Source organism: Girardinichthys multiradiatus, chromosome 15 (genome assembly GCF_021462225.1).
Source record: "Girardinichthys multiradiatus isolate DD_20200921_A chromosome 15, DD_fGirMul_XY1, whole genome shotgun sequence".
In the NCBI taxonomy this organism is placed as follows: Eukaryota; Metazoa; Chordata; class Actinopteri; order Cyprinodontiformes; family Goodeidae; genus Girardinichthys; species Girardinichthys multiradiatus.
Window position 1 is genome coordinate 32,337,802 of NC_061808.1, and position 27,802 is coordinate 32,365,603.

At 37.9% G+C, this 27,802-nt stretch overlaps 1 protein-coding gene across 1 annotated transcript in view; it reads right to left on the reverse strand.

Moving 5' to 3' along the window:
- Positions 1-27,114, reverse strand: part of adgrf3b (adhesion G protein-coupled receptor F3b) — a 28,936-nt gene extending 1,822 nt beyond the window's left edge. The window contains exons 1-17 of the mRNA XM_047388325.1: positions 26,979-27,114; positions 23,952-24,009; positions 23,792-23,804; positions 23,458-23,607; positions 20,396-20,548; positions 20,193-20,254; positions 20,053-20,111; positions 12,014-12,144; positions 11,213-11,443; positions 7,523-7,750; positions 7,312-7,440; positions 6,951-7,153; positions 6,383-6,568; positions 4,671-5,981; positions 1,165-1,206; positions 977-1,006; positions 810-892 (exon numbers count right to left, since the gene is read on the reverse strand). Of these exons, the coding sequence (XP_047244281.1) occupies positions 815-892; positions 977-1,006; positions 1,165-1,206; positions 4,671-5,981; positions 6,383-6,568; positions 6,951-7,153; positions 7,312-7,440; positions 7,523-7,750; positions 11,213-11,443; positions 12,014-12,144; positions 20,053-20,111; positions 20,193-20,254; positions 20,396-20,548; positions 23,458-23,607; positions 23,792-23,804; positions 23,952-24,002 (3,057 nt within the window). The 5' untranslated portion in view covers positions 24,003-24,009; positions 26,979-27,114 and the 3' untranslated portion in view covers positions 810-814. The remainder of the gene's footprint in view (positions 1-809; positions 893-976; positions 1,007-1,164; positions 1,207-4,670; positions 5,982-6,382; positions 6,569-6,950; positions 7,154-7,311; positions 7,441-7,522; positions 7,751-11,212; positions 11,444-12,013; positions 12,145-20,052; positions 20,112-20,192; positions 20,255-20,395; positions 20,549-23,457; positions 23,608-23,791; positions 23,805-23,951; positions 24,010-26,978) is intronic.
- Positions 27,115-27,802: the final 688 nt, after the last annotated feature.

The window sequence follows — 27,802 nt, forward strand, 5'->3', positions numbered from 1 at the left end:
GTTATTAATGAGTTTTAGACCATGGTGGCAAATCCAAAAATAAAATCAGAGGCCTAAAAGTGGATGCCGGTCATGTTGGGTCTTCACAGTTTCAGGTAGAGAATGGAGCTGTCCACCCCAGGATGTTTCATACCAAGCGTGCATCAATACAGACCCATCAGAGAGCTGTTTCGTACCTGGCTGAATTACCTATACTAGAATATAATGTGGTTATGTGATATCAATAAGTAATATCTACCAGCAGGAGGTCATTTAGAGTTATTTTGGTTTGATTAGAAGTCATAAGTCATTTTTTATAAGGTGCACCTGGCACAAGTGAGGATCACATAAAAAAAAAGGGACATCTAACATTGTGTGTGTGTTTCACCATGTTTTATGACAAAAATATATACAACTGTAAAGTTGCATTTCAATGAGCATTGGTCTTCAAATTTCATTACCATACTTACATGACTTAAGTACAAGAAAAGACAAACTCATGCACAATGGGTACATGATAAATATTTTGTTTATGAAGTAATGCAAAGGTACGAATGTGGTTACAAATTGGTTACAAATAAACTGAGCCAGAGTCCCTAGAACTGCTGTTCTTGAAAAATCTGGTCATTCAGTAATTTCAGTTCCTTGGTATTATCCTTGCTAAAAAGAGGTTTTCTTAAAGCAACACCATCCTTTTCGCAAATTGAGTTCTAATTGGATATAATAGTCTAACTGTTACAATTAAACAGTTTTCCAAAACTTTGCCCTCAGTAACAGAACTTTTCATTTTCAAAACAGAGACAGACTATCAATACCCTTAGAGATCTTACCTTCATCATTTGTCTTTTGTGTATGTTGTATTTGAACTATTAGTCAGTTTCTTCATGCTATCAGTGTCTCGTCCAGTTTTTACCTGAGGAAAGACCCAGAAACAGAATTAATTATTTGGGTGTTTCAATCATCTTATGCTTTGAAGTGTTCTAGCTAACAGACTTACCATTAGGATCCTAATCACTTCCTCCCGGACCTGGAGATAACATAAACACAGGGACATTAAAAAAATCTTTCCACATTGGGGACGTGATAAAACTTAAAATATGGTCATATTACAGTTGCTGATTTTATTTGTTGTCTCCAATGCAGCTCTGTTAGGTGTGGCAGTAAATGTTACAAAGATAAACCTACCTTCTGCTCTCCCAGACAACCTGTTAGCAGAATGAAAAGGCCCTGTAAAAGAAAAAAACCTTAGTTCAAAAGATTTCTATTTAAATCCAGACATCTTCTAACTAATATTGTATCTTTGCTTCTCTTAATCATCTATAGATTCCAACTGGTTTGACCAGTGTTAGTGCCGAATTTAAGTAAAGGTTTAGGAAACCCGTCATCAAATTCCACCTAAAATACTTATTCGCAAAATTTGCTGTCCCTTGCTTTCGTTGCTTTTTGTGCATTGTCCATGCCATTTAGATATCATTTATGGATGATATTTGATTACCTGATCATATTCTGACAGATCCAATAACTGGGTTTTCAAAATCTGCTCACCATTTGTCACTAAATGTAAAAGCGTAAAACAGTTTTTCCACCCTTCCGCCTATGATGTTGTTTATATCCTGTACAATTAAACTGAAACTCAAACAAATCAGTCAGCAGTCTGCTTGCTTCCATTTCAGCGTCCTAAGGCTAAAACCTATTTAATTACAGCCTTTCCTTTTAATTTCAGGGGGCTATCAGCATCATCTTGACCTTGTAATATTGCCTGTCTACCTTACAAATGTTCTCCAAATATCCTCTAGATTGTGTGATCTCTGATCCTCAGCCCTCTTCAGGTGAGCTCAAAGAGTTTCTATCATGTTTTGTTAGGGGATTCAAAAATACCAGGTCAGCAAATTCCTCTGTTACTTTGGATGTAAGCTTGGACTCACTGTGGTGCTGAAAAGGGAAATCTTTCTTCAGCCTGCAGCTTTCTAGAAGACACCCAACGAATATGGGCATAAGCTGACTGGTGTTTGGAACTGTTTATAATCTCATCCACCTTGACAAAAACTCCAGTTATTGCTGAAGAAAAGTAACCACCACCATTTTTCAATACGTTGTTCATTGTGTTAAATTTGGAGGTGTGCAGTGTTGTTTTCGTGCCAAAATACCCATTCTGAATTTGTGGTCCTAAAGTTCCACTTTGGTTTCTTCAGACCACAACACATTCTTTAATGATTTTTTAGAAAAATGTAGACAGGCCTGGCTTCTTTGGAAGAAAATCTGTTTTGCAACCGTACTTCTTAGTATCCAGACGTATGGAAAATACAGCAGATCATTGTTAAATGCAGAACACAAGCAGAATTTCCTGCAGCTCCTTCCGTGTTGCAATCAGTTTCTTGGCAGCCTTTTTGTACTCTTCTCCTGAATGATATGTTGTATGATGAGGAATATGTGATTTTGGATGACATATCTTTAACTACAGGATGGACACCTCAGGAAAATCCAACTAGGATAGCTGAAGTATATTTAAGGTTATCAGATTCACCAGAAATGATCACAGGTGGGAATTCAAGAAAACTAAATGCTGAAATTAAATCCAACAGTGTTTCAACAAAGTATTGCACTGTTTTCACTTTTGTTTATATTCAATGCAAAAGCTGTTCCTTGTCAATACAGTGGCTCAGTGTTTGCTGATTTGCTTATTTGCCATCAGATTACTGGGGAAGATATAAACAGTTCTAGTATGATCATCATATTTGTCATATTTATTTGGGGATTTAATGATTTACTGGATTCGTTCTTTTTTTGGGATGGGCTAATAATAAAACATACAGTACATCTTTAATGGTTTTTGAAAACAAGAATTTTCTGCAAAAGTTAAATACGTTCACCCTCACTAATATTCAAATACATGCCCCTGCACAATCTGCACAGAAACTACTTCATTTCTGTTGCCGGCAGCAAGTTTCTGGTACAAATCTGGCTACATATTTGACTACTCTGAAGTCTGCGACTGTGGATCAGTGGAAAGAGTAGTAGTCTTGCAAGTTGTGGGTTTGATTGCAGCTTTCTCCTGTGACATATGTATTTGCGCTTGGGAAAGGCACTTAACCTCATGTTGTCTTATGATCTGCATATCGGTGGATGTGTACGCGTTAGTGAGTGTGATTGGCTTAATGTGGCTCTAGTGTAAGGCGCTTTGAGTGGTCGATACAGCGATATATAAGTTCAGTCATTTACCATTTACTCTTCATGACCAAATTTGCAGAGTTCATTTACACTGGCTGGTTACCTTTCACTGACCTTTGTACAAAGTAAACATTTTAAATAGGGTTGAGACCATCCCTAGAGCTTATTGTTGGCATCATTTTCTCATTGCGAGACCAGTTTTGACATGTTCGGGATCATTGTTCAGTTGGAATATCAAATTGTTAGCAGGTTTTTACCATCTGTTGCTTTGAGGTGAAGTTGAGAAAGCACAAGTTGTAGTAGTAGTAGTTTTCTTTTATTATTATTCTATCGACTTTGGCTGCAGCCAAACAGACCCTCACCATGATCCTGTTCCCTCCATGCTTAACAGCTGTTAAAGTATTCATAGGTTTAAAAGCCTAACACTGACTCCTCCAAGCGTTGACAAATACTTAAATCTTTGTCTCGTCTGACCCTTGAATGTTCCTCTTGAAAATATTTGTCTGTGTGGGCAGCTGCACATTTCAGAGGTGCTAACGCTGCATATTTTATAGCAGGCTCTTCTTTCTCAGTCCATGGGATCTAAAACTCACTTCACTGTTCCAGCATCTTCCAGTTTATGATCAGCTTAAACCTTGGCTGTATGAATATATGTGAGCCTGTATATTTAATTTAGGTCCACTATGGATTAGAATGAACCTAGTGCACCCAGTTCTTGCTTTAGTTCTTGTTTTAAGAATATAATTTAAGTTTTATGTTTTATAATCATTTCATCCTGGAAAAAGAACAGTTGAAATGTCTCTTTAGATGTTAATGATATTTATAGTCAGGAATACTGTATGTATACTACTGACTGCAAATGTATGTCTGAATTGGCTTCTTTACAGTCTTTAGGAAAAAACTGATTAAAGGTTTGGGTTAATAACAACTGAAACTGAAGCCGCTTTCAAATAATTGTTGCGCAATTAATACACAAGCATAAAACTTTCATATCATACAATTCAATCTGCTGTAATCTCTGGCCTTGTGAGCTTTCAACTCATATAACTGATTACAACTCACAGCATTCATCTGTGGGGGATTACCACTGAGGTTTGTTATTGTAATGCAGGCATGGTGACCAAAAGCATTTAGGGCTTTAAATACAAACTAAACCAGTCAGTCAGTCATTTTCTACCGCTTATTCCATAGTGGGTCACGGGGGAGCCGGTGCCTATCTCCAGCAGTCTATGGGCGAGAGGCGGGGTACACCCTGGACAGGCAAACTAAACCAGCATGTGCTTATCTGCATTAGATTCTGCTGATTAACATATTTCTCAGAGACCATAGTTATGGGAGTGGATGTAGGTGGGTCAATTTCAACCACCTGCATTCTGTGTTGGTACCTTTCGGTTGATCGCGAGGTGTAATAAACACGAAGAGATCATGGAACGAAACAATGATCATGAAAGGGGCTTGAGAGTTGCATCCACATATCTACAGTAGTAACTTTCAGCTAGATGTGAGAATTGCAGTTAAATTACCTGGAAAGAATTGAGGATGGTGAAACTGTAGTTAGCAACCTTATGCATGGGGTCGTCATCATCCAGAATGAGTATAACAAAGCCAATAATCCACGTTACTCCAAAGACAGGAGTTAGAAAGACCACCACTTTAAGAATGCTTTTGGCTGTCTCCTTGTCATCCGCTTTGCTGCTGTCTGGTACTGATGTCTTCACCAAAGTGACAATGACAACCACCATGGAGAAGAGATTTGATAAAATAATGGTGCCCACAGGAAGAAGAAATGCGTGAATAGAACCTTCCAACAGCCGCTCATACCTTAACCAACAGGTCTTTTTATCATAGTAATCCTGTTGTGTGTATTTGTAATACACATAGCTGGTTCCTACTAGTGCAATCGGTAAAAGATAGCCTACAATGCTTGAGAGGTACATGAAGACTCTTTTCCTGACTGGACTAAAAACAAAGATGAGCTGGTGGACGAGCATCACACTCAGACACAGCATCCAGGTGAACATGGCCAGATAAAACAGATGTTTGCAAACGGTGAAGGTGAAGCACCAGGTGTCAGAGATTTTATCTGGAAAAGCTGATGCCAAGAAGCTGCAATCTGCAAGCAAGCGGAACACAGCAATGTTCACTACCGCTGTGTGACGGAAATGTGACAGATTTGTCTTCGTCACAGCTGACCACACCAGGGATTCAATAAAGAGAAAGATCAACAAGGAAAAAACTGATACACCTAGGCCAATATATGTGATAATGTCAAGATCTGGAGAAGATATGTTGGCACTCTTGGCCATAAGGACAGAGAAAGAAGTGAGGTGGTTGCATTCGCAAAGTGTTTGGTTGTTGTCAGTGACATTGGCAACACAGCCTTCGTTTGACCAATCATTTATCTTTGTGTCCCAGAAGACACATAAATATTCCGTGGCATTTGGTTGCTCATCAGGAAAGAGCATTTTGATTGTAACATTTGAATCCCTGTTGTCTTCAAGGGTGGCTGACAGCAAGACACTGCTGTGATTTCTGCCTGGGAAGTTTTTGTTTTTTAACTTTTCCATCAGATTCTTCACCGCCATGGTTTTCATTGTTCCATTGGTCTTGTTCATATTCACATCAATGCCAAAAACAGACATGCTACAGTCATAACTTGAGCAGAATCTGAGCTCCAGGTTTGAAGTGTTGAATCCCTCACTGGTGTTAATCTTGATGTTCTTCACCAAAACTTCCACATTGGACAGGTAGTTTGAAGACATGCTATGACGAATTGACTCATTTACCCCACTCCAACTTGAGTTGACCATATTGCTGGCTGCGTCAATTAAGTCCTGTAACATCATAGCAAAACACACATGAATGATAACAAAACAATGTCTGTGTATGAACAAACTTTTATATTCCTGATAAAATAACTTAGTTGCAATCTAGTGGGAATTCAGACCTGCTGATGATACCTGTAAAGTGAATATTGTCTAAATAAAATTTAGTTTCACATATCATCTACTTTTTTATTAATGCTTTTTTTGAATATTTTGAAAATACATTGATTCTCAGGCAATCAGTGTGGTATTTATGCTACAGGCTCTTAATCTAAGAAACATATATATATATATATATATATATATATACCATCTCTCAAAATGACTGTTTGCCCCTTGTGAGAGATTAAGGAGTACATTAGTGTTGTTCCAAATTGAGACTGAATTATATTAACAGTAAATGAGCTTACAGGAAACACATCCTCTTCTAAGACAATGTTTACTGAAGCCTTGGCCATCACTCCTATAATCCCAATGGAAGCACTAATATCAGCCACATCATCACCAGAGCCAGAATTTGAAGTAGAGCTGTTCTTGATCCCTTGAAATATGTCCTTAGCCACTTCCTGGGTAGCTCCAAGTCCATTCAGAAAGTTCTAGAAAACACACCAACAGCAATTGACAGGCAACAAATATTAGCATATGCTAGCACAAATAAAAATCTTGCAAAAAGATGATGAGTATATGTGATGACAATGAAATAAAATTTGTCCATCTGTATTTGTGGTAATAAGACAGAGGAAAGTAGAATCACATCTCACATCTTTACATCTCAACACCTGCCAAACTGGCATAGTATCTCTTTTCAGTACATTAATTAAGTACACGAATTACATTGTGGGTAGATATTTTTAAAGTTTAATAAAGCGCTCTTGCTTAAAATCATGTCTTCTTACCGACTAGGAACCATGATTCATAGCATGTAAGGTGTGTTACGTTACGTTGTGTTACATTCTTTGCAGTTATGTCAAAACTCACATTAGCTGCATTTGTAACTTTGCCCAGCTCCTCACTGATGCATTTGGAGAAAACTTCTTGCCATTTTGAGTCATTATCACAAGTACGTGACTTGAACCCAATTCTGCCTACTGGACACGTCCGATTAACCACAGTCAATCTAGTTGGAGTTTTTGGCCAAATCTCGTTGTTAAGAACCTCCATAGGGCAGGCTTTCACATTTTCTTCAAACAAAAAACAAAAATTAAAATGGAAAATGTCAGTTATTGTCTGGAAAAGTCAATGTAAAGATACAAAAATGTTGAAATTATTATTTTTAACTACAAGTTTTGACAAGTCGGAGGTATTATGTCAATTATATCCAGTTGAAAGAATTCAGTACCACGTATCATAGGGATATCCACATATTCGTTTTTTATTTGTCCAATGCTATTCTTAAAAGAGATGTTCACAAGCTCGCTGGGATTGCACTTAAGGGTAAAATTGCGTTCAAAGGAAAAAGTGTCCTTTGCTGTAACACAAAGATGAATGTTTATGTCAGTAAGTTAGATTTAGGATTAATAAATGTACTAAATACTGCAGAACTGTCTTACTCATATTTTGAGATGGATGATCTCCGTTGTAGCTCCAAAAATATGTGTAAATCGCTGGGGTGTTCGGGATAGTTGCCTTGACTCTTACATTAGGAGACTTGACCTCAGAACAGTCCACAATCAGAGGGTTAAAGTTCATGGAAATTACATCCGGCAGGAGAGCTACGTTTAGTTCAGCACTGGCAGTGTGTCTGACTGTCCCCGTTGTAAATCCACACTCATATGTGCCTATTAGGATCACACAGGTAAATTCCATGGTTTTATAATTTTCCTTCAAATGACTGTTCATAAATTACTTAAGAAAAGTTGGTTCAACACATTTAAGGATAAACTGGTACCTAATTCTTTCACTTGTAATGTTAAAACAATCAGGCACTGGTGTGTAAGCTAATTAGAGACTGTGAAGTAAAAACAAAACAAAAAAATCCTTTGTAAAAACATTTTGCGTGCAGAAAAAAAACACTCTGGTTAACCTAATTTAAAAGTAAATAATTTAGACATGAAATGACAGGAATTAAAACATTATACTTCTGCAAACCTTTAAAAACAAACATCCCTGCGTTATTTACCAATTTTGCTAAGCATAGAACTGATGCAATGTGCTTGAGTTGTTGAATAAAATATTCATTATTCTCGCACCAATCATGTGTCCGAAAACTCCCTTACTAGGCTCAATAGCTACCAGTTATAGTATTATTACTTAAATACGTTTTAAGTGACCACAAAACCACCAGACCAGAAAGACTGATACCTAAAATATCAGAATTTTGAGTGCATGTGCTGATTTGTGGATAATGCAGAGAGGGCAGCCAATAATTAGTTTTCATGATGCTCCCGAATAGCACATCACAAGGTGGCAGCTTGCTGGAGTCGCTCTGTTAAATGTTTTTCAATTTATTCTTTCAAAAACGTTTCCATTTTTTCCGGTTGAAAGATTGGATTTATAAAAGATTTTTACTTCCAGCTTTGAATACTGTGCAGTTGAAAGACTTTTTGCTGTTGCTCTTACTTTTTTTTTTTTTTACTTTGGATTGTTGTTATGATGATTACAGCAACCAGGCAGCTTCCTACAACAGGGAGAATCTGATTGACATCTTAATCCTAAGTGCTCAAATAATAGCTAAACTATGAACCCATGCCCTGATTGATTTACAGATAAGTTCAAAAGAGTCAGTCTTTTTTAGGTCCACTGAATGACAAACCTCTACAGTAGATCTTTCCTACCCACAGCCATCATCTTCAACAACTCTGACAAAACTTGGATGGTATGAGTTACAACAATATTTAACTTCCCTTTGGGATTAATAAAGTATTTTTAACTGAACTGAAAGCATCTCTTTCATTGACATTATGGGCAACCTGAGATCTCTGGCAAACAAAATGGATTAACCTCAAGCTCGGATGAGGACCCAGGTAGAATATGGGGGATGAAGCAATATATGGCACACTGAGACAATGTTCCAGGATCATGTTCATACATAAATGTCTTTTTAGCTGGCTTTCTGACTATGGGAGCAGACCTAAAATTAAATAGAAGAGGCATAAGCCAAAGAGATGGATCAGCAGTGCTTGTCAACAACCGATTGTCCTCCAGGACATTCTACTTAGAAATCTCATCCAAACTGCTCAGAAACTGAACGGTTAGCAGTTTATGTATACAGGTCCTTCTCAAAAAATTAGCATATTGTGATAAAGTTCATTATTTTCCATAATGTCATGATGAAAATTTAACATTCATATATTTTAGATTCATTGCACACTAACTGAAATATTTCAGGTCTTTTATTGTCTTAATACGGATGATTTTGGCATTCAGCTCATGAAAACCCAAAATTCCTATCTCACAAAATTAGCATATCATTAAAAGGGTCTCTAAACGAGCTATGAACCTAATCATCTGAATCAACGAGTTAACTCTAAACACCTGCAAAAGATTCCTGAGGCCTTTAAAACTCCCAGCCTGGTTCATCACTCAAAACCCCAATCATGGGTAAGACTGCCGACCTGACTGCTGTCCAGAAGGCCACTATTGGCACCCTCAAGCAAGAGGGTAAGACACAGAAAGAAATTTCTGAACGAATAGGCTGTTCCCAGAGTGCTGTATCAAGGCACCTCAGTGGGAAGTCTGTGGGAAGGAAAAAGTGTGTCAGAAAACGCTGCACAACGAGAAGAGGTGACCGGACCCCGAGGAAGATTGTGGAGAAGGGCCGATTCCAGACCTTGGGGGACCTGCGGAAGCAGTGGACTGAGTCTGGAGTAGAAACATCCAGAGCCACCGTGCACAGGCGTGTGCAGGAAATGGGCTACAGGTGCCGCATTCCCCAGACCTGGGCTACAGAGAAGCAGCACTGGACTGTTGCTCAGTGGTCCAAAGTACTTTTTTCGGATGAAAGCAAATTCTGCATGTCATTCGGAAATCAAGGTGCCAGAGTCTGGAGGAAGACTGGGGAAAAGGAAATGCCAAAATACCAGAAGTCCAGTGTCAAGTACACACAGTCAGTGATGGTCTGGGGTGCCGTGTCAGCTGCTGGTGTTGGTCCACTGTGTTTTATCAAGGGCAGGGTCAATGCAGCTAGCTATCAGGAGATTTTGGACCACTTCATGCTTCCATCTGCTGAAAAGCTTTATGGAAATGAAGATTTCATTTTTCAGCATGACCTGGCACCTGCTCACAGTGCCAAAACCACTGGTAAATGGTTTACTGACCATGGTATCACTGTGCTCAATTGGCCTGCCAACTCTCCTGACCTGAACCCCATAGAGAATCTGTGGGATATTGTGAAGAGAACGTTGAGAGACTCAAGACCCAACACTCTGGATGAGCTAAAGGCCGCTATCGAAGCATCCTGGCCCTCCATAAGACCTCAGCAGTGCCACAGGCTGATTGCCTCCATGCCACGCCGCATTGAAGCAGTCATTTCTGCAAAAGGATTCCCGACCAAGTATTGAGTGCATAACTGTACATGATTATTTGAAGGTTGACGTTTTTTGTATTAAAAACACTTTTCTTTTATTGGTCGGATGAACTATGCTAATTTTGTGAGATAGGAATTTTGGGTTTTCATGAGCTGTATGCCACAATCATCCGTATTTAGACAATAAAAGACCTGAAATATTTCAGTTAGTGTGCAATGAATCTAAAATATATGAATATTAAATTTTCATCATTACATTATAGAAAATAATGAACTTTATCACAATATGCAAATTTTTTGAGAAGGACCTGTATTATTTAGGAAATAGAGCAGTGTTATCTTAGCAACAGTATAAATTCAGCCATCAGCTCTTTGCTTTTAATGACATTTGATGTCATCAGCTCAGTTGTTCCTATTGTACAGACAAAAAACCTCAATGCTTTTGTGGCAATATCTAGAAATTTCAAACATCTCTTTCTCTGTGCTGCCCTTCCAACATTTTAATGGTTTGCCAGCTACTCTACTAGAGAAAATGAAATGTTTGGAATGTTTTATGCAAATGTAAGGAATGTATACATCAACATTGTTTTATTTTTCTGTGGTCATTTGTTGTAAAAACTTAGATCATTTGTGCCACATAATTTAATTTCCCTTTGGAAAGCTTGGCAGTTACTTAAACATTGAGCATAGTCTTATTTCTGAGTGGAGAACACTGTTAATTTCAGTTAAACATGAAGATGATCCAATATAATCAAGATTAAACGGGTATACTTGCCTGACCATGCACCTGTTACTTTTGTGAGATTAACTGCTACACAAGATTTGTATTCTTCTTTGGCACAGTCAGTATAAATTCTGGCCTGAAGCCCATTGTTGATTGAAAAGCGCTCAAACTGTCTACTTAGGTTCCAGCCTGCAGTGCCTGTGGGCTCCTCTAGTGTGCAAACAAGAGATATGTTTTCCAGATACCCCACTGTACCACTGGGAGCGTAAATATTGGTCATCCCTGGGTAAAAAACAAAAACAAAAAAGGTTATAGAAATAGGCAGGAAAATGAAAAAGGTTTAAAGTCTAAATTAAATCTAGCCAATGTTTCTAATTATTCTAACTAATGCTAATGCTTTCCCCTCCTTAACATTTTTTTATCATTGGCTATAATTGGCTTTTAGATTAATTTTGTTTAATCCTTTCATGTTATTTAATCCTTTCTTAAGGAAAAACATAGCAATTGTCTAAATTACATCAACTATGTTGGATGTCACATTTAATATCAACCATAGTCTGATGTGGTTTATTTTTTTACAATTTCTTTTACTGCTCTACTTCTGACAAGTAATTTAGTAATGATGGTATCATAAAAATAGCATTGCTAAAGATACTTTCATAGAAAAACGACTCTGTGTCTGCAAATCTCTAAATGATTGCAGACACAACATGTTGGTTAACTACTTTAAACAAATGAGAAACTTATGCAATACACTGTGCCAATATGACCACATTTATATTGTCAAGGCTTAATAAGTCATCACATAGGTTGTGCAATAAAGTTAAAAATGAAACAGTGATAATTACTGACCTTTAGTGTCAACATAAATTGGCCCTGATGATAGATTGCTTTGCAGACTAGTCAGAATGTCTTGAAGCTTAGGCGTGTCTAATCTGACAGAAACGTTCACCACAAAGTCAGCAATGGGTGATGTTAAAGATCTGCAGAGAATGTCAAGAAGATAATTGATAAATAAATACGTCATTCAATGGAAACGGCTTGCTTTTTTGGTCAAGAGAGAACCAAAAAGTTCTGGCACAACTTGACCTACTTCCAAAGGTACATACTTTGTCTTGTAAATAACATCTAAAATCAAGCAAACATAACATGACAAATGTGACATGATGATGTATTTGCTCTTGTTGTTGAAATTAATTCTTCTTCAAGCCATTTGATGTTCTTTCCATAACGCTTTTTACCAAAGTATTTGATGCTATTGGGTTGTAAATTATTTTGACTTCTGACTGGGGTGTTTCCTAGCTTCTTTAAAAATGTTGTTGTGGAACCAAAGCTTAAAAAGTCAAACTTGTGTCCGACATTACATTAAATTTACGTGTTTTAAGTGTTTTTATGTCAAAATATTTTGAGAAGGCTGCCCAACTTACAGTCTATGACTTACAGCCAGGAACAAAAATAAATAAATGTATGACCGTTTCCAATTTGTTTTTATTATAAAATATATTCCAAGAAAACTCTATTAAAAAAAATCTTAAAATGGAACTTTTATCAAGACATGATTTAATTTACTGGTTGTATCCAGACGTTTGTTTTAGGATGAGTTGATTTGGGCTCATAGTTTATTCTATTTTAATTTATCAATTAATTACTCCATGCTAATGTTGCAAAGAGGTACAAATTAGGCCTGAGCAGCAAAACGCTGCGAAGGCCTATTGTAATTTGAATGTTTCTTATTATTATTGAACTGGGAAATTAATTGCCTTTTTGGCGGCTTTAACATAATCAAAAACTCACCAAACTTTACCCTAAATTGTCCCCCACATTAAATTTTAGTATTTCAATGGAATTGAAAATGGGCGTGGCCAAAGCAGCGTCCACTAAACTGAGATAGGCCAACTGGTAAGTCATACAGATTTGAAATTTGGTATATAGGTAAAATCCTTCAAATCATGAAAAAAAAATCTTTTGGATGTGTGCCCTAAAAGCAACAGGAAGTTGGCCATTTTGGGTCAAAGGGTCATTTTTGCCCGTTTTTGACTTTTCATACATGTCAAATCTATGGATTTTGAGCTATCGGCATCACACATGTTGAAGGGGCGGGCCCAGACCTCAAAGTTTGCCTTCTCGCCAAAACTTTTGAACAGCTATGACTTTCATATTGGTAGGCTGAATTAGGCGGCCTGGCGAAGTGAGACTCTCTTGGAGCCTTGGTCCAAACGCCACCGGAAATTGGCTATTTTGGTTTGAAGCTGCAATTTTGACCTCATTTTGGCAGTTTCTAGTCTCCGCCTGAGCAAAATCCTCTTACAGCTTTTGACTTAGAGACTTCAAAATCACTCAGTATACTCTTAAGGCATTGGAGATCAAAAGTTATTGAAAGCTTTTTGCTACATGACAGCGTGTGGGCGTGGCCAAACCTAAAAATCTGATCTTTCGCCATAAAAGACAAAATTGTCTCCTAATCAGTATGAAACTGTCCCCACTGACAGATTAAATGATGGTTTAAGTCGGCCTCTAGTACTGAGAGCTTTGGGTGGAGGGTGTGGACCTGGTGGCGTGTCGAAGTCTGATGTCACGCCATAGCCTTAAGTTTGGCTCTAAATTACACATGCATGGTCCAATGTTCTCCAAACTGAATATGGTTGATCTTTGTCATCCCCCAAACAGCTCTATTGGATTACATTGGAATTTGAATCAACGGCGTCCCCTAGGAAACTTTAACAGCTTTATCCCCTTCATACATTATTGGATCCATTTCAAATTTGGTATGCATCATCATGGACAAATGCTGAATATGTTAACACAGTCAATTGATTACATCACTTTAGCCCAGCCCACTTAGAACAGGAGGTCACATGTTTTACTGTTGTATGTCCTCCTTTTAAACTCTCACTCATGCAAGCTTCCAGCAGTTTTTCTTCGTCATTCCCCAAACAGCTCTGATGAATTACATTAGAATTTCGATCAATAGCACCCCCTAGGAAACTTTAACCACTTTATCTCCCTCATACATCATTGGATTCACAACACATTTTGTGTGCATCACCATGGACGAAGGCAGAACACGTTAGCACAGTCAACTGATGATATCACTTTAGCCCAGCCCACTAACAACCAATAACAGGTTTATTAGCTGATTGACCTTCCTTGACAGTCTCCAATAGTTAAAAACTTTGTGTAATGACACAAATAATTTTGATGACATTTTCAAAGCATAACAGGAAGTTGTCATTAATCCCTCGCCACCAAACAGAACGTGAGTGCAGCTTCCATCAGGAAGGTTAAATTCCGTCCAAACTTTGAATGCTTCTCGCCGGAGCTGGACTCCGCATGAACGAAGATTGCATGAAAGCTTGCTCACAGTACTGCATAGTGGCCACATGTAGAATCAAGCAGCGGGTTCATCAATGTCATAGACGCAGCAATGCCAGGCTCCCACGGTCGCAACACAGGCCGAGTGACGCTGAGCTGCGAGGGCCATGCAATGCTGCTTGCAGCTTTAATTGTCATTGTTTTTGTTTGTAAGACTGCTGTTACAGTTGCTCGCAATATGAACCAGAACAAGCAGGAGACTGGAATACTACAACTCGGAGATGGCGTAAACTCCGACGTTCCAGTTCCGACTCCCAAGTTCAATGGAATGCAGCATAAGAGTGGTAGTGGGCAACTTGAGATTTAGTGCCTTGCCCAAGGACCTATTGACATGTAGATGGAGGAAGCTGGAATCGAACCCACAATTTTCAGATTGCAAGACAACTACACTTCCTGCTTGGCAACAGTCGCCCTTCTAGGTTGTCAGACTAAAATATCGGCGATCAGCCATCCTAAATATTGGAATTGGTATCTGCAATAAAATACCCATACTGCTTGACCACTGCTACAGGGCACTGATTCGGTGAATATTTCAGAACCTTTGCTCTAATGGACAATTCTACAAAGTTTCTCTTTTCACAGAAAAAAAGAAAGGACAGAGCAAATTCATACATGGTTTGAAATCATCTGTGATCTTTTAACTGAAGATTGTGACATGAGCCGGAGTGGAACTGATTTTTCTTCAGATCTTTACAACTCTGAATACATGGAGGATGAAGAGACTTTTAATAATGCCTGAAGCCCTGATGCCAAAGTATGTAAAATAAGTAGATAGAAAAATGTCAGGAATTACCAGGAATCAACTGGGTTGCCCTAGGAAACACCTCAGACTTGCTATAGTCAATTGTTTTACTCTGATATAAGACCAAACTGGTTAATCGTTGATTACTGTGATGCAGTTCACGGTATTAGTTATAAAGAGCAATCCATCAGCAATGTAAAATAAAATACATTAATCTACTTTTGCTGATTTTAAAGAATCACATTTGGTGAGTGTTAGCCAAAAAAAAAAACAAGTCATTAAATGTCATTAATCTGTTTAGTATTTATGCAAAAGCCTTTACTGATAAATCTAAATTCTCAAGGTTTGAGCCAAACCTCGATGAATATAATCTAATTTATAAACATTACATTTTCTCAATTATTAACAACACAAAAACCATACAAAGTAGAAGTCCCCCACCTTGTCTCTCTTTCTCTTTATTCCATTTCATTAACTTATTTCATTGGTTGTGTATGTAGTCAGTTGAAATGTCTAATGGTCTGTATTAATTATATACTCCAGCTGTAGAATTTTTTTCATTTCATACATGTCATGTTTTAAGTTACTTCTTCTAATACTGCTGAAAAAAAAAGATTTTGTTTTGGAGGGCAACAACTTGCCTGCTTCTAATTCTTCTTTTAACAAACTTTCCTGCAGTTTGTTTTTTTACTGCTTCTTGGACTTCATGCTTTGCTTTGAATCAGAAGTTCAAAGTCCTTATTATGAAAACAAACTCACAGAGCTATTGTTAGAGGCCTGTACATAACTTACAAGAACAGCAGAAGTTGTTCTTTCTTTCGAGGTTTGGCATAAATATCTAGCGCTTTCTTGTTTTCTTGTGGTGGCTTTATGCATTGTGTGTTGGAAAACCTTCACTATTAAACAACGCCATGAGTTCTGCTGTTGTTTTCCTACAACTTGATTTCACCAAAGGGTTAAGCAATCGCTAATACCTTAACCATTTTTTTCTGACATGACGGTTTACCACAGTCTCTTTTTAATAATGGACAGATCTTGACTAGGTTTGGAGATCATCTGAATTTGAACGATTACGGTTCCTATTCCTGTTTTTGATTACGGTTCCAAGCAATTCCAATTCTTTTAAGAGACGGGCTCAAAAACAAATTACATGTTTTAAATTAACTAGTTTCTGGGTGAAATACTCTGAACTGTAACTGTAATGTTAGCTCAGGGGGGACTATTAATTAACTTAGCTCAATCATAATTATTGCTTAATTAACCTAAATGTTGGTGATTCTACATCTGAAAAGGGATGTCTGTGAAAAAAATACATGGACTAACATTAACTGGTTATTTGAATTTGAGTTGATCCGGCGTTTTAGGTCAAGTATAACTTGTTAACTTACTTAATGTTGGTAAAAAAAAAACATACTTAATTGTTTTACTTAATTCAGTTGCCTTGAAGTAGTCTGTATCCCTGGTCACACCGCACTGCTGTTACACCATGGGGGCGCTAACCTTGTAGTCTTTCCACAGAATTTTTTAGGATTAGGTATAAGTGATGTGAGGTTAGGGTTAGTAGATACCATACAGGTGAGAAGAATCAGCTTGTGTGAGGTAAACACATGGTGGTCACAGAAGGGGAACAGATTACTTCTGGGGAACTGAATCTCGCTTAATACTCATTTTTGACAATATAAGGTCTTCAACTCGGTTAAACCCCCAGTTATTCTGAAAATACTGCGATGTTTTGGAAAAATTTTACAATATTATAAAGATGCTCTATTATAATAAACAGTTGTATCACTTTAGTACATGGTACTTGTAGGAAATTTAATGTTGAAAGAGGAATTCAACAGGGGTGTGGTAGCTCACCATTGTTGTTTATAATGGCTGCGCTGGAGTTAGCCATCCTAATAAAGAATAGTGGCTTAGTTGATCTTGACATGTTGGCCAAGTAGATAATAATTAATCAATTGACTAATTACATGACTTAGTTTCTGAAAGCGAAGCCCAAATTCTCTTGGCATTACATACTATTAATGGCTTCTCTGATGCCTCTGGGTTACAACTAAATCAATAAATGTCAATAAATGGGAATTATTTGCTCTTAAAGATCAATCTTCTCAATCAATATGCAATCTTAATATGAGTAAAAATGTAAACTATTTAGGCATTGTTGCAACTATAAATACAACACTGATAAGCTTAATATAGGAGATCCAGTTTACAAGTGAAAATGTATTTTAAATTGATGGTTACAAAGAGACCTCTCAGTTTTTGGTGCAATATTACTAACCAAAATGGACAGTTGTTCTAGATTGATTTATCCAGCCTACTCCTTACCTTCATCAAACCAAATAATCAAGACTATAAATAGCTTAAGCTTAAATTTTATCTATAGAAATAAATGGAGGATGAAGAATAGAGAGCTGTTTCATTCCAAATTAAATACATTAATAAATAAATACTGTTATTAATTAATTATTTAAAAATATTCCATCAAAAATGTCTCCATGACATAAAACAAAATAAATAATAAAATCTTATTTTGTTATTTATTTATTTACTTTCAAATGTGCTTTCTGTTAAAATGTGTATTTATTGACTCTTTTTAACTTCGTTTTTATTTCTGGCTGTTTTTATTTCATGTTCTGATATTCAAATGAGGGGACAGAGTTTTCTCTGTGGGGCAGGTTCAAGACAGCGAACTTCAGCGGAATAAAACAGGAACTAGCTGCAATATACAGAAGAAGGAGCAGAACAGAGCAGGCGGTTGTCCAGAAAGCCAAAACCAAGTCCATCCCGTTCACTCAAGTCGTGTCCTCACCCCTCAGCTATCTCCACCTGCTCTGTCGTGCTCCTTCTTCGGCATCCAAGCAAAGTGTGAACAAATCATCAAAGCTTTTCCTCACCAGCTTCAATCCATGGTTAGTCAGGATTTAAAGTACTCCAAGGTCCCCCTGTCTTTTGTGATGACAAATGTACTAACAAATGTATAAAAAGTTGCTTAATAAATTACTGTGCCGCTACTGCTCTTAAAAGGGAATATATCCTCAAGGACTTCAAAAAGGAACAAATTAAATATTTAACTTTCAATGTCCTTATGTGAAAAATCTTTCATGAAAAAACATATTAATTTTTTTTAGGCACTAGTGGGCTTCATTTTGTTTCTCTTTTTTTTCAAAGTGAGCTGACAGGAAATGAGGTTGAGGGCACGGTGATGGAACAGAGGTAAAACATGCAGCCCATATTCAGAGGCTTCAGGCCTCAATGCAGCCTGTCACTCGTCCGGCTGCCAGCCCTGGCGACCATTGTTGCATGTCTTCCCACCTCAGATGAGAAAAAAAGGCTACTAGTGCTGCAAAAAAACATATAAAAAGGAGGAAATGGGGTGGACCGAGGAGGAAGACATGCAGCAAAAGTCAATGGGCCGGGACTCGAACACGTGACAGCGAGGACCAAGCCCACCATACATGGGTCAGCACACTTCTGCTGTTTATGAAGCTGACTTCACTTCGTATCTGATCACAGCATCACAGTCATTCTCCAGTCTCATATAACCCTTTACAGTTCATAGTGGTTACAGTTTGGTGACTACCTCCCAAGGCAGATCACGGGCGTAATAATTGTGAAGCGACTTCAACACCCCATATTGTGTTGGGATCTTACAGTTAAATGCATGGCATTAAGAACATGTATAAATCATAGTCTTTAGGTTCTTTTGTTTTTAGACACACAATTTTATTTCTGAGGACATACCTGACATGTTTCAACAGAGACTTCTGTCTTCATCAGAGGTGTCACTAGATGGTACGTGACGTGTCTAATAACAAAAAAAACCTAAAGACTATACTGTACACAGATACAATGAACTTTATTGGAATGTATAGATCATGGAATGAAAGAATGATCTGAAAGAGGCTTGTGTTACAGCGGTCCCCCATATTTGTTTCCGTCACAACTTCACACCGATTGTCGGCGAAAAAAAATGCATTCAGAATCTCTTGTCTGAATGTTACCCTTCTTTCTATGTTTCTTTAAGCTCTTTCGTCTTTCCATGTGTCCTTCCTCCCTTTCTTGTTTAGTCTATTCCTTCCTTAACTGTAACCTTTCTTCATTTTATCCTTTCTTCTTTTCTCCTCTTTTTAGTTGGTTCCTTTCTTCTGTCCTTCTGTTTTTGTTTCATTAAGTCCATTTCCATCTGTGATGGACTGGCGACCTGTCCAGGGTGTACCCCGCCTCTCGCCCATAGACTGCTGGAGATAGGCACCAGCTCCCCTGCGACCCACTATGGAATAAGTGGTAGAAAATGACTGACTGACTGAAGTCCATTTCATTAAGTCTGTTTGGTCTTTCCTTTTGCCCTTCCTCTCTCTCTTTCTCAGCCTTTTCCTTCCTAGCACACTTCCTTTCTGACCTTTTCTGACCAAACCCTTTGTGAAGTGCCTTGAGACGACGTGTTGTGAATTGGTGCTATATAAATAAAACTGAATTGAATTTAATTGAATTCTTCTTTGCTTATTTTCTGTTTGTTTGTGGATTTTTTAAAATTCTAATTAAACCCTATTAAAATATCTGCAATTAGGTTATAATACATTTAAATTTTACATTTAATCATGGTGGGACAGAAAACTTTGTAAATCTCAAAATTATGGAATTTTTATGCGAAAGTGTGTAGAGAACTTGTATGCAGTCCTTCTTTTAGAGATATCAAAAAATAGCTGTTTCATTATATTTGTCAACAAAGAGCAACATCCAGGTCATAAAGGAGTATATTTGTAGAGTACAATACCTTGGTACAGTGGTGATAGTGGATACCAAGCCATTCAGCAGTTTTAATCCATCTTGAAGCTTGAAAAAGAAAGAAGAGTTTAGATCTAACACTTAACTGGATGTAGTATAGATTTATTCTGAGACAAGAGTGGCACATACCACTATTGTTTTCACAGAATCCCAGGGCCCTGAATTCAGCTGCACAGATCCATTGATCCTAACTAATATTGGAATAAGAAAAAATGTTTGACCCAAAATTAAATCAAAACAAACTAAATACAGCTTGATCTGAACGTCTGAGACGTCTTTGTAGATGTTAAGACACAAATTTCCAAAACATTGTCAGAAAGACGGGCTGTTACCCTGGGTTTTGGGAACACAGATGGATGTGGCCTGGGAGACATTTTTTGTACATGTAGCTTCAGTACAGCAGCCATAGTAGTAGCAGACCTCATTACTCCAAGCATAGCCTTTAGAGCAGTTGCAGCTGTAATCCTCACCAACAACTAGGCATTCTAGTGAGTAACACAGAACACAACTCATGAAAACAGACTTCTTACTGGGGTTAAAGGTACTACGTCAGCTTACAGGACATCATAAAATCATTTTGAACATTTTTGTTTAATATAATCAAATCCTGCATTGCTCATGCTTTTACAAAAATAAAAAATAGCATGTTGAAAATTATTTTAAATTTTCTTAACATTCAATGGCAAAAATGTTTTTGGCATTATAGCAATCACACCCTTCTTCTAATTGCTGACCAGCTTTTTGAACATTTCAGGCTGGTATATTAACGATTTATCTTTGGTGATGAGCCTCGAGTCTTTGAGGTTTTAAAGGGGACATGTGCTTTTAAATCATTTATTTTCACACTAAAAACACTGTGTTGTGGTCAATATAAAGTGGAACGGCAATTTGGTCTGAGTTTCTTGTTATTGTAGCTGCACATGCTCCTCTTTTACTCCTGTTCTGAGGTGCGTATGAGAGCAACTCGTTTTGGTGCCGTCTCTTTAAATGCTGTTGAGTACCTTCACACATTCTATGTCAAAGAGTGTTCCGCTCCACCCCGTTCAGCCATTTTTGTAGTTTGATAACAATTATCTAGCGCCACAGAAACAAGACAAAAACGGCAAAAACAATGCAAAACTGTTTATGTAATAATACTATTCAAAACAAGCAGTAAGGTTCTGTCGTCAAGGAGCTAAAAGCAGCACACAGCATTAACATAAGGCACCATGCTACTGCTATCAAAACAATATCCAGGACGTCACATAAACACACAATAAATTCATGTCTAAAATAAAGTTTGTTGTCAGTTAGGCATTATTAGCAGCTCACTGCTTTGCTGTGTCCATTGTTTCCATAGACAGAAGGAACTGATCCCTCATTCAGATGAAGTCTTTCAGCAAATGCTTCTTGATACTGGAGGAGGTTGCTGAAGAACTCGTCCTTGAAGTGGAGGAAATTTGAATTTCCCCACTGATGTAAGAACATTTACTCGAAAAATAAAATGTAACCAGGCACTTCAAAGAGGTTCTGATGCTGGGGGATGGTTTAATGAATTGTGTGGGTTAATACACCCAACAACCGAACCTTTAGACTTATGAACTTGCAGCATAGGCATACTTGAGCTTGGACTACAAAATCGCAGAGAGAAATAAAAATGGCAGATATGCAAATTGGTCAGCTGGTCCATGACCTTGTTCAGCAGTTCCTCAGTAAATACTGTGATGTAACAGTTTAAAAAACGTATTAGAGGATAAAGAAAACTGAACGGACGGAAAAATATGACCCAAACAGAATATAACATATCTACGCAGCACCTGGGGATAGTAAATTAAACTTTTCTGCATTCCTACAGACTACAGGTACACAACAAAATGTATTTAAGGGGTAAAAAAATGGATTTTGCATGATTGGGACTCACTGGGACACTCCAAACTGGAATAGTACTCCCAGTCTGAAACAAATGTTGATAAAATAAAAGGATTTAAAGCTGTAAACCTGAATCTGCAAAGGGTATGCATAATTCTAGGGTTTTCACATTTTGTCATGCTACAACCACAAACATCAGTGTATTTTATTGGGTTTTTTAGGTGATAAACCAACAGAAAGTAGTGCATAATAGTAAGAACTATGAAACTTATACATGGTAGAATTTGCTCTGGCCAGATGCGCCAAAACTGGACTTTTTGGTCTACATACAAAAACACAGTGAGTCGTGGAAAACTTAATGCTGCACATCACCCTGAAAACACCATCCCCATTGTGAAACATAATATTGGCAGCATGATCCTGTGGGGTAGCTTGGTTTCTTACAAAATGTTTAGGGCAGTAAATACTGTGGTAATTACCTGCTTATTTTCTGCTATATGGTATTTTGTTACTATTAAGGCAGAATATTCCCAAATAGCATATGTATATTTTCAATAGCGCACGCTTCTGCTCATCGTAGTATATAAATGCAAAATCAGGGGTGTCCAATGTGGGGATATTTGCGGCCCTCAAAATGATCTTATGCAGCCAGCGACTGCAATTCAAGAAAAGTACAAATCCAGCCCACATTCATTGATGTGAATGGTAACAGTTTTTTTTGCTTACTTTTTAATTTGTTAGAGAACAGGATCACAAACATCCAGCAGATTTCACTGTAAAGCAGACGTGGGTGCACCTGTTCTTAGCTTTGGCTAAATACATCAAGAGTTTTCAAAGAAAGAGTGACTCATGTCCTATTCTTTGCTAAAAACACTCAAAAACATTCTAGATCGAGAAAACAGAAAGCACCGACCCCTCATTAATACAAAATGTTTGTATATTTCAGATTTAAAATGATTTACAGATCCTCGTACTCGTACTCGTCGTCTTCCGCTTATCCGGGACCGGGTCGCGGGGGCAGCAGACTCAGCAGAGATGCCCAGATGTCCCTCTCTCCAGACACCTCCTCCAGTTCCTCCAGGGGGAGCCCAAGGCGTTCCCAGGCCAGCCGAGAGACATAGTCCCTCCAGCGTGTCCTGGGCCGTCCCCTGGGCCTCCTCCCGGTGGGATGTGCCTGGAACACCTCCCGAGGAAGGCGTCCAGGAGGCATCCGGTATAGATGCCCGAGCCACCTCAACTGGCTCCTCTCGATGTGGAGGAGCAGCAGCTCTACTCTGAGCCCCTCCCGAATGGCCGAGCTCCTCACCCTATCTCTAAGGGATTTACAGATCCTTTTTCTTCAAAAATCAGACTACTCTATAGAACACTAGCTCTTGAGGACTGGTATTGGCCATCTCTGCATTAAACCTTTGCATGTTTACTGTACTGTCCAACAAGTAAAAATGTATTTAAAAAAGTTTAATCATGTTTAGGTTTTTAATAATAATACAAAATCTTTTTCATGCTAGAGAAACTCAAAAGGGAAAGCATTGTTCGGAAAGAATACCTGCAACCAGCTCACTGCTACTTATCGACACCGTGTGGGTTGTACTGCCGTCCGTCACCGTGAGGGTTGTTGATGAGTTCCAACTTGCCAGGATGCTCGCAGAGGTCAGTGTGACGTTGCTCTCCACCATCACCTCAGAAACATAAATTTCTTCAGTAGATAAAAGAAAAAAATTAGTTGACAAGCATGTCAACCTGAATAAAATAAGAGATTGTGTCAATTTATTTGGAATAATGAATACACTCAATTATTGAGTGAATAAAAGGAATCTAGTCTTGAGTTACAGTATTTAAGTTTTTTTTTCATGTCTTCTCTGTGCTGTCAAGCCTCTCACCTTGTGAAATAACCTACAAAGGAAAAAATAAAAAAATACCAGAATAAGTCTCTATGTCAAAGTATCGTCATTAGTCCCACTTTGAATGTGTCCTTTTAATTTTTTTTATAAGTACACAATGCAGGCTGTACAAATATTAGAGAAAGAAGGATTTCTCTACCTGGTACATGGACAGAATTCCAACCACGAAAAAAATCTGTTTGGTCCACATTGTTCCTCTGATGGGAGAAAAAAAACAGAAAAACTCAAAATTGTTTTAAATTAGGATTTTTCCCGTTCTGTCAAACCTTGCAGTTTCTCCAAAAACGTCATATCTAAACAACTGCATTGAAAACGTTACTAAGTCCTCTTAAGTGCTCTCTAAGATGAATAGTGAGTATAACTAGAAAACAACTAAATTTTCCTACATTTAACAATAATGAGAGTTTTTAATAATTTTCAAGAATAACCCTAGTTTTAGAATGAAGTTACTGTGACAAGTATCAATGCTTTGGAGGAATGTATGCAGGTGCTTTCCAACCTTAAAAAAAAAAGAACTGAGCAGAACTCATGTTTACAAATATAGCCAGAGGAACCAGTAAAACCACACTCATAGTCAAATGTGAAATAAAGAGATTGATTCTGCATTTAAAGTCAAAACTTGAAAATATTCATGTTGAATGTGAATAAATTACATCTGTGTCTCTACGTCTGCTTAATCCGGCTGGGTCATTCTTCAGTTTTTGTGTTTTTGATTCCTATTTTGGGAGAACTCCCAAATCTTTTAAATTAAATCCGGCAACCTGTGTTCCTTCCGTATTTTATAGTCACATTGACTCAGTTTCAAAATCCGCTTTTTAAAAACAAGACATTCTACTGTCCATCTATTGTCTATACACACTTGTCCTTGTGGGGGAGATGGTGCCTTTCTCCAGCAGTAATTAGGCAAGAGGGAGGGCACACCCTGGAAAGGTCGCCAGTCCATCACAGGACAACACTTTATAATATATATATAGAGCCCTGCAAAATGACCTCCAGCAGGCCACTAATGTGCATGTGTCTGCACAAACGGTTAGAAACCGACTCCATGAGGATGGTATGAGGGCCCGACGTCCTCAAATGGGGGTTGTGCTCACAGCCCAACACCATGCAGGATGCTTGGCATTTGCCAGAGAACGCCTGGTTTGGCAAATTCACCACTGGCACCCTGTGCTCTTCACAGACGAAAGCAGGTTCACACTGAGCACATGTGACAGACATGACAGAATCTGGAGACACCGTGGAGAGCGATCTGCTGACTGCAACGTCCTTCAGCATGACCGCTTTGGCAGTGGGTCAGTAATGGTGTGGGATGGCATTTCTTTGGAGGGCCGCATGGCCCCCCCTGTGCTCGCCAGAGGTAGCTTGACTGCCATTAGGTACCGAGATGAGATCCTCAGACCCCTTGTGAGACCATATGCTGGTCCAGTTGGCGCTGGGTTCCTCCTAATGCAGGACAATGCTAGACCTTTATTAGCTGTTATTCTAGTTCATTTATTGCAGATTAGGCTCTTGGTTCATTTTTGTGTTTTGTTACATTTAGATTTATGTAAAATTCCTTCCAGTGTTCTGTGTTCCTCTCTCTGCCCCTGCCTATGCTCTCTCCCACCTCAGCTCTTTCTCCTTTCAATGGTCTCAGCCATGTCTACTGATTACTCCCACTTGTTTTGCTGTACCTTTCTCCACGCTTCCAGATATACGGTTTGATTGCTATTGTTCATTACGACATTCTTCCTTTACTCTGCCTCAAGGTCTGTGTCTCTGCCCCGTTGCCTGCATGACTCTGTTTGCCTGTTTCATGCCAGTTGTTCAACCCATGCAAGTTATCAGCTGAGTTATTAAACATCTTTCTACTCACCATATATATCCGACTCTCCTGATTGCACTTTGGTCCTGCTAAACCCCAACATATGACAAATTCTTCCTCTGATGCCATATCAAATTGTACATTACATTTCGGTGAAAACATATATTGCTACTGCTCAGTCTATAGAGTAGTCAGTTTTAAGACACAATCTTATAGAAGCTATTAGACATATACAATTGTTTTTTAAAGGTGATTTCAAGGCTTGCTGCTGTTATATTACTATGAAGCTTACATTTGTATTTACTTTAAGTTTAAAAAGAAAACAGACTTTTTATGACTTTTTTGTTGCATAATTCTTGACTGAAACATTTAACATAAAACTAATAAGTCTCAATCATAGTTGTCAGTTATAGCTTAAGAAGTCAAACTAGACAAACGTTTTTTTTAAAACAGTGAAATCCATGTGTTGGCTTTTAACTTCTTTAAAATGTCTCAACATCTGTTGGTTCATATTTAACTTCTCTACATACTGTTGTTTTTGTAGCCCATTAACAGGCAGCCATGTCTTTCATTTTTCTGCTGAAGATTGAGTGGTTTGTATTTTCCTAGGCAAACTGTTTTTTTTGCATTACTTTGCATCTGGGCTATGAATGTAAACAGGTTGGGTTTTTTTTGCTCCTTCTAGTACAGGAAACTGCTAACTCCTACCCAAAGAAGCAGCTTTAAAAATAACCAGTACATTCAAATTGCTGTAAATACACCACATCCTCTGCCCACAACATTTTTCTGTCGAGTCATGGCACATCCTTCTATTTGCCATTGTTGCACAGTGGTTTATGAAACCTCTCCAATGGCTTTGGTTGCAAGTTTTGTGTAACACCAGTGCTTTAATTAGCAACATAGGTTCAAAACACAGTAAATAGTCCCCCCCCCCCGAGAGAGAGGATCTTCACATGATCTTCACATCTCTGCTCTCAGAGCCACTTTAACCTCAGAATAAATTGTGCAGAGCACCCCCATGATATCTTGAAATAGTTGGCTATATCTTCGATGTTTGAAAGAAGGAAATAGCTGGAAGGTGTTATTAGACATAAAAATGCATTACACACAATTACATGTTATTAAAAAAACATAACCAGGCTGCTTTTCATCGTTGCAGCACAAGACATCAATATAAATCAAGACATTATAAGAATGAGCTTTAATATACATAAATAAATAAATAAAAATTAATATCATTACATTGTTAATTTCAAAAGATTAAAATATATACTCCAATTTCTTAAAAAATGTGTGTAGATAAATTGATGTTTGCAGTAAAATGACATAAAATCATTAAAATCCAGAAAAAAACACTCTTACCTTTGTTTGCTCCAACTGTCACACTAAAAAAGAAGGTGCGTAATGTTCTTGCTTTGCTTTGCTGCAACTAGCTAACCAAGTAAGGATGTAGCCCCATATCTACCAACAACTGATCAGCAATCAGAATCCAACTGAGTGTGCACATTTGTCTCCAACACTGGCTTATGCTGAGCAGGGCGGTGGTAATCTTTATTTTTGTGGGAGGGTTAGGGAGTTGAAGGATGCTCCAGTTCTGTTGGAAGCTCATTTGCATTGATTGCCCGTCTCCATGCCTGCTGGACTGGTCAGTGTAGGACCAGGGCCTTCAGGTTTTCCATGAATATTTGTCTACCAAATCAAGCTGTCTCCTTCGGGTAGTCATGGAGCAGGTACTCGTCTCCTGAAGGCATCTTAGAGTTAGAGGGTGTATCATAAGATAACCTCATGATACCTTATTACTAAAAAACTAGGTTTTAGCACTTTTCAAAAGTACTTCGTAAAAAGGTTCAAATGGGAGAATAATTGTGAATTTCTTTTGCCATTGAAAAACAATAACTGAATAGTGTGTCATCCATTTGTTTTCTGCCCCTCTGTTGTAATACTGTAAAACCACATTTGCTGTAATTATACAAGTCATTCTCAAAATATTAGCATATTGTGATAAAGTTTATTATTTTCCATAATGTCATGATGAAAATTTAACATTCATATATTTTAGATTCATTGCACACTAACTGAAATATCTCAGGTCTTTTATTGTCTTAATACGGATGATTTTGGCATACAGCTCATGAAAACCCAAAATTCCTATCTCACAAAATTAGCATATTTCATCCGACCAATAA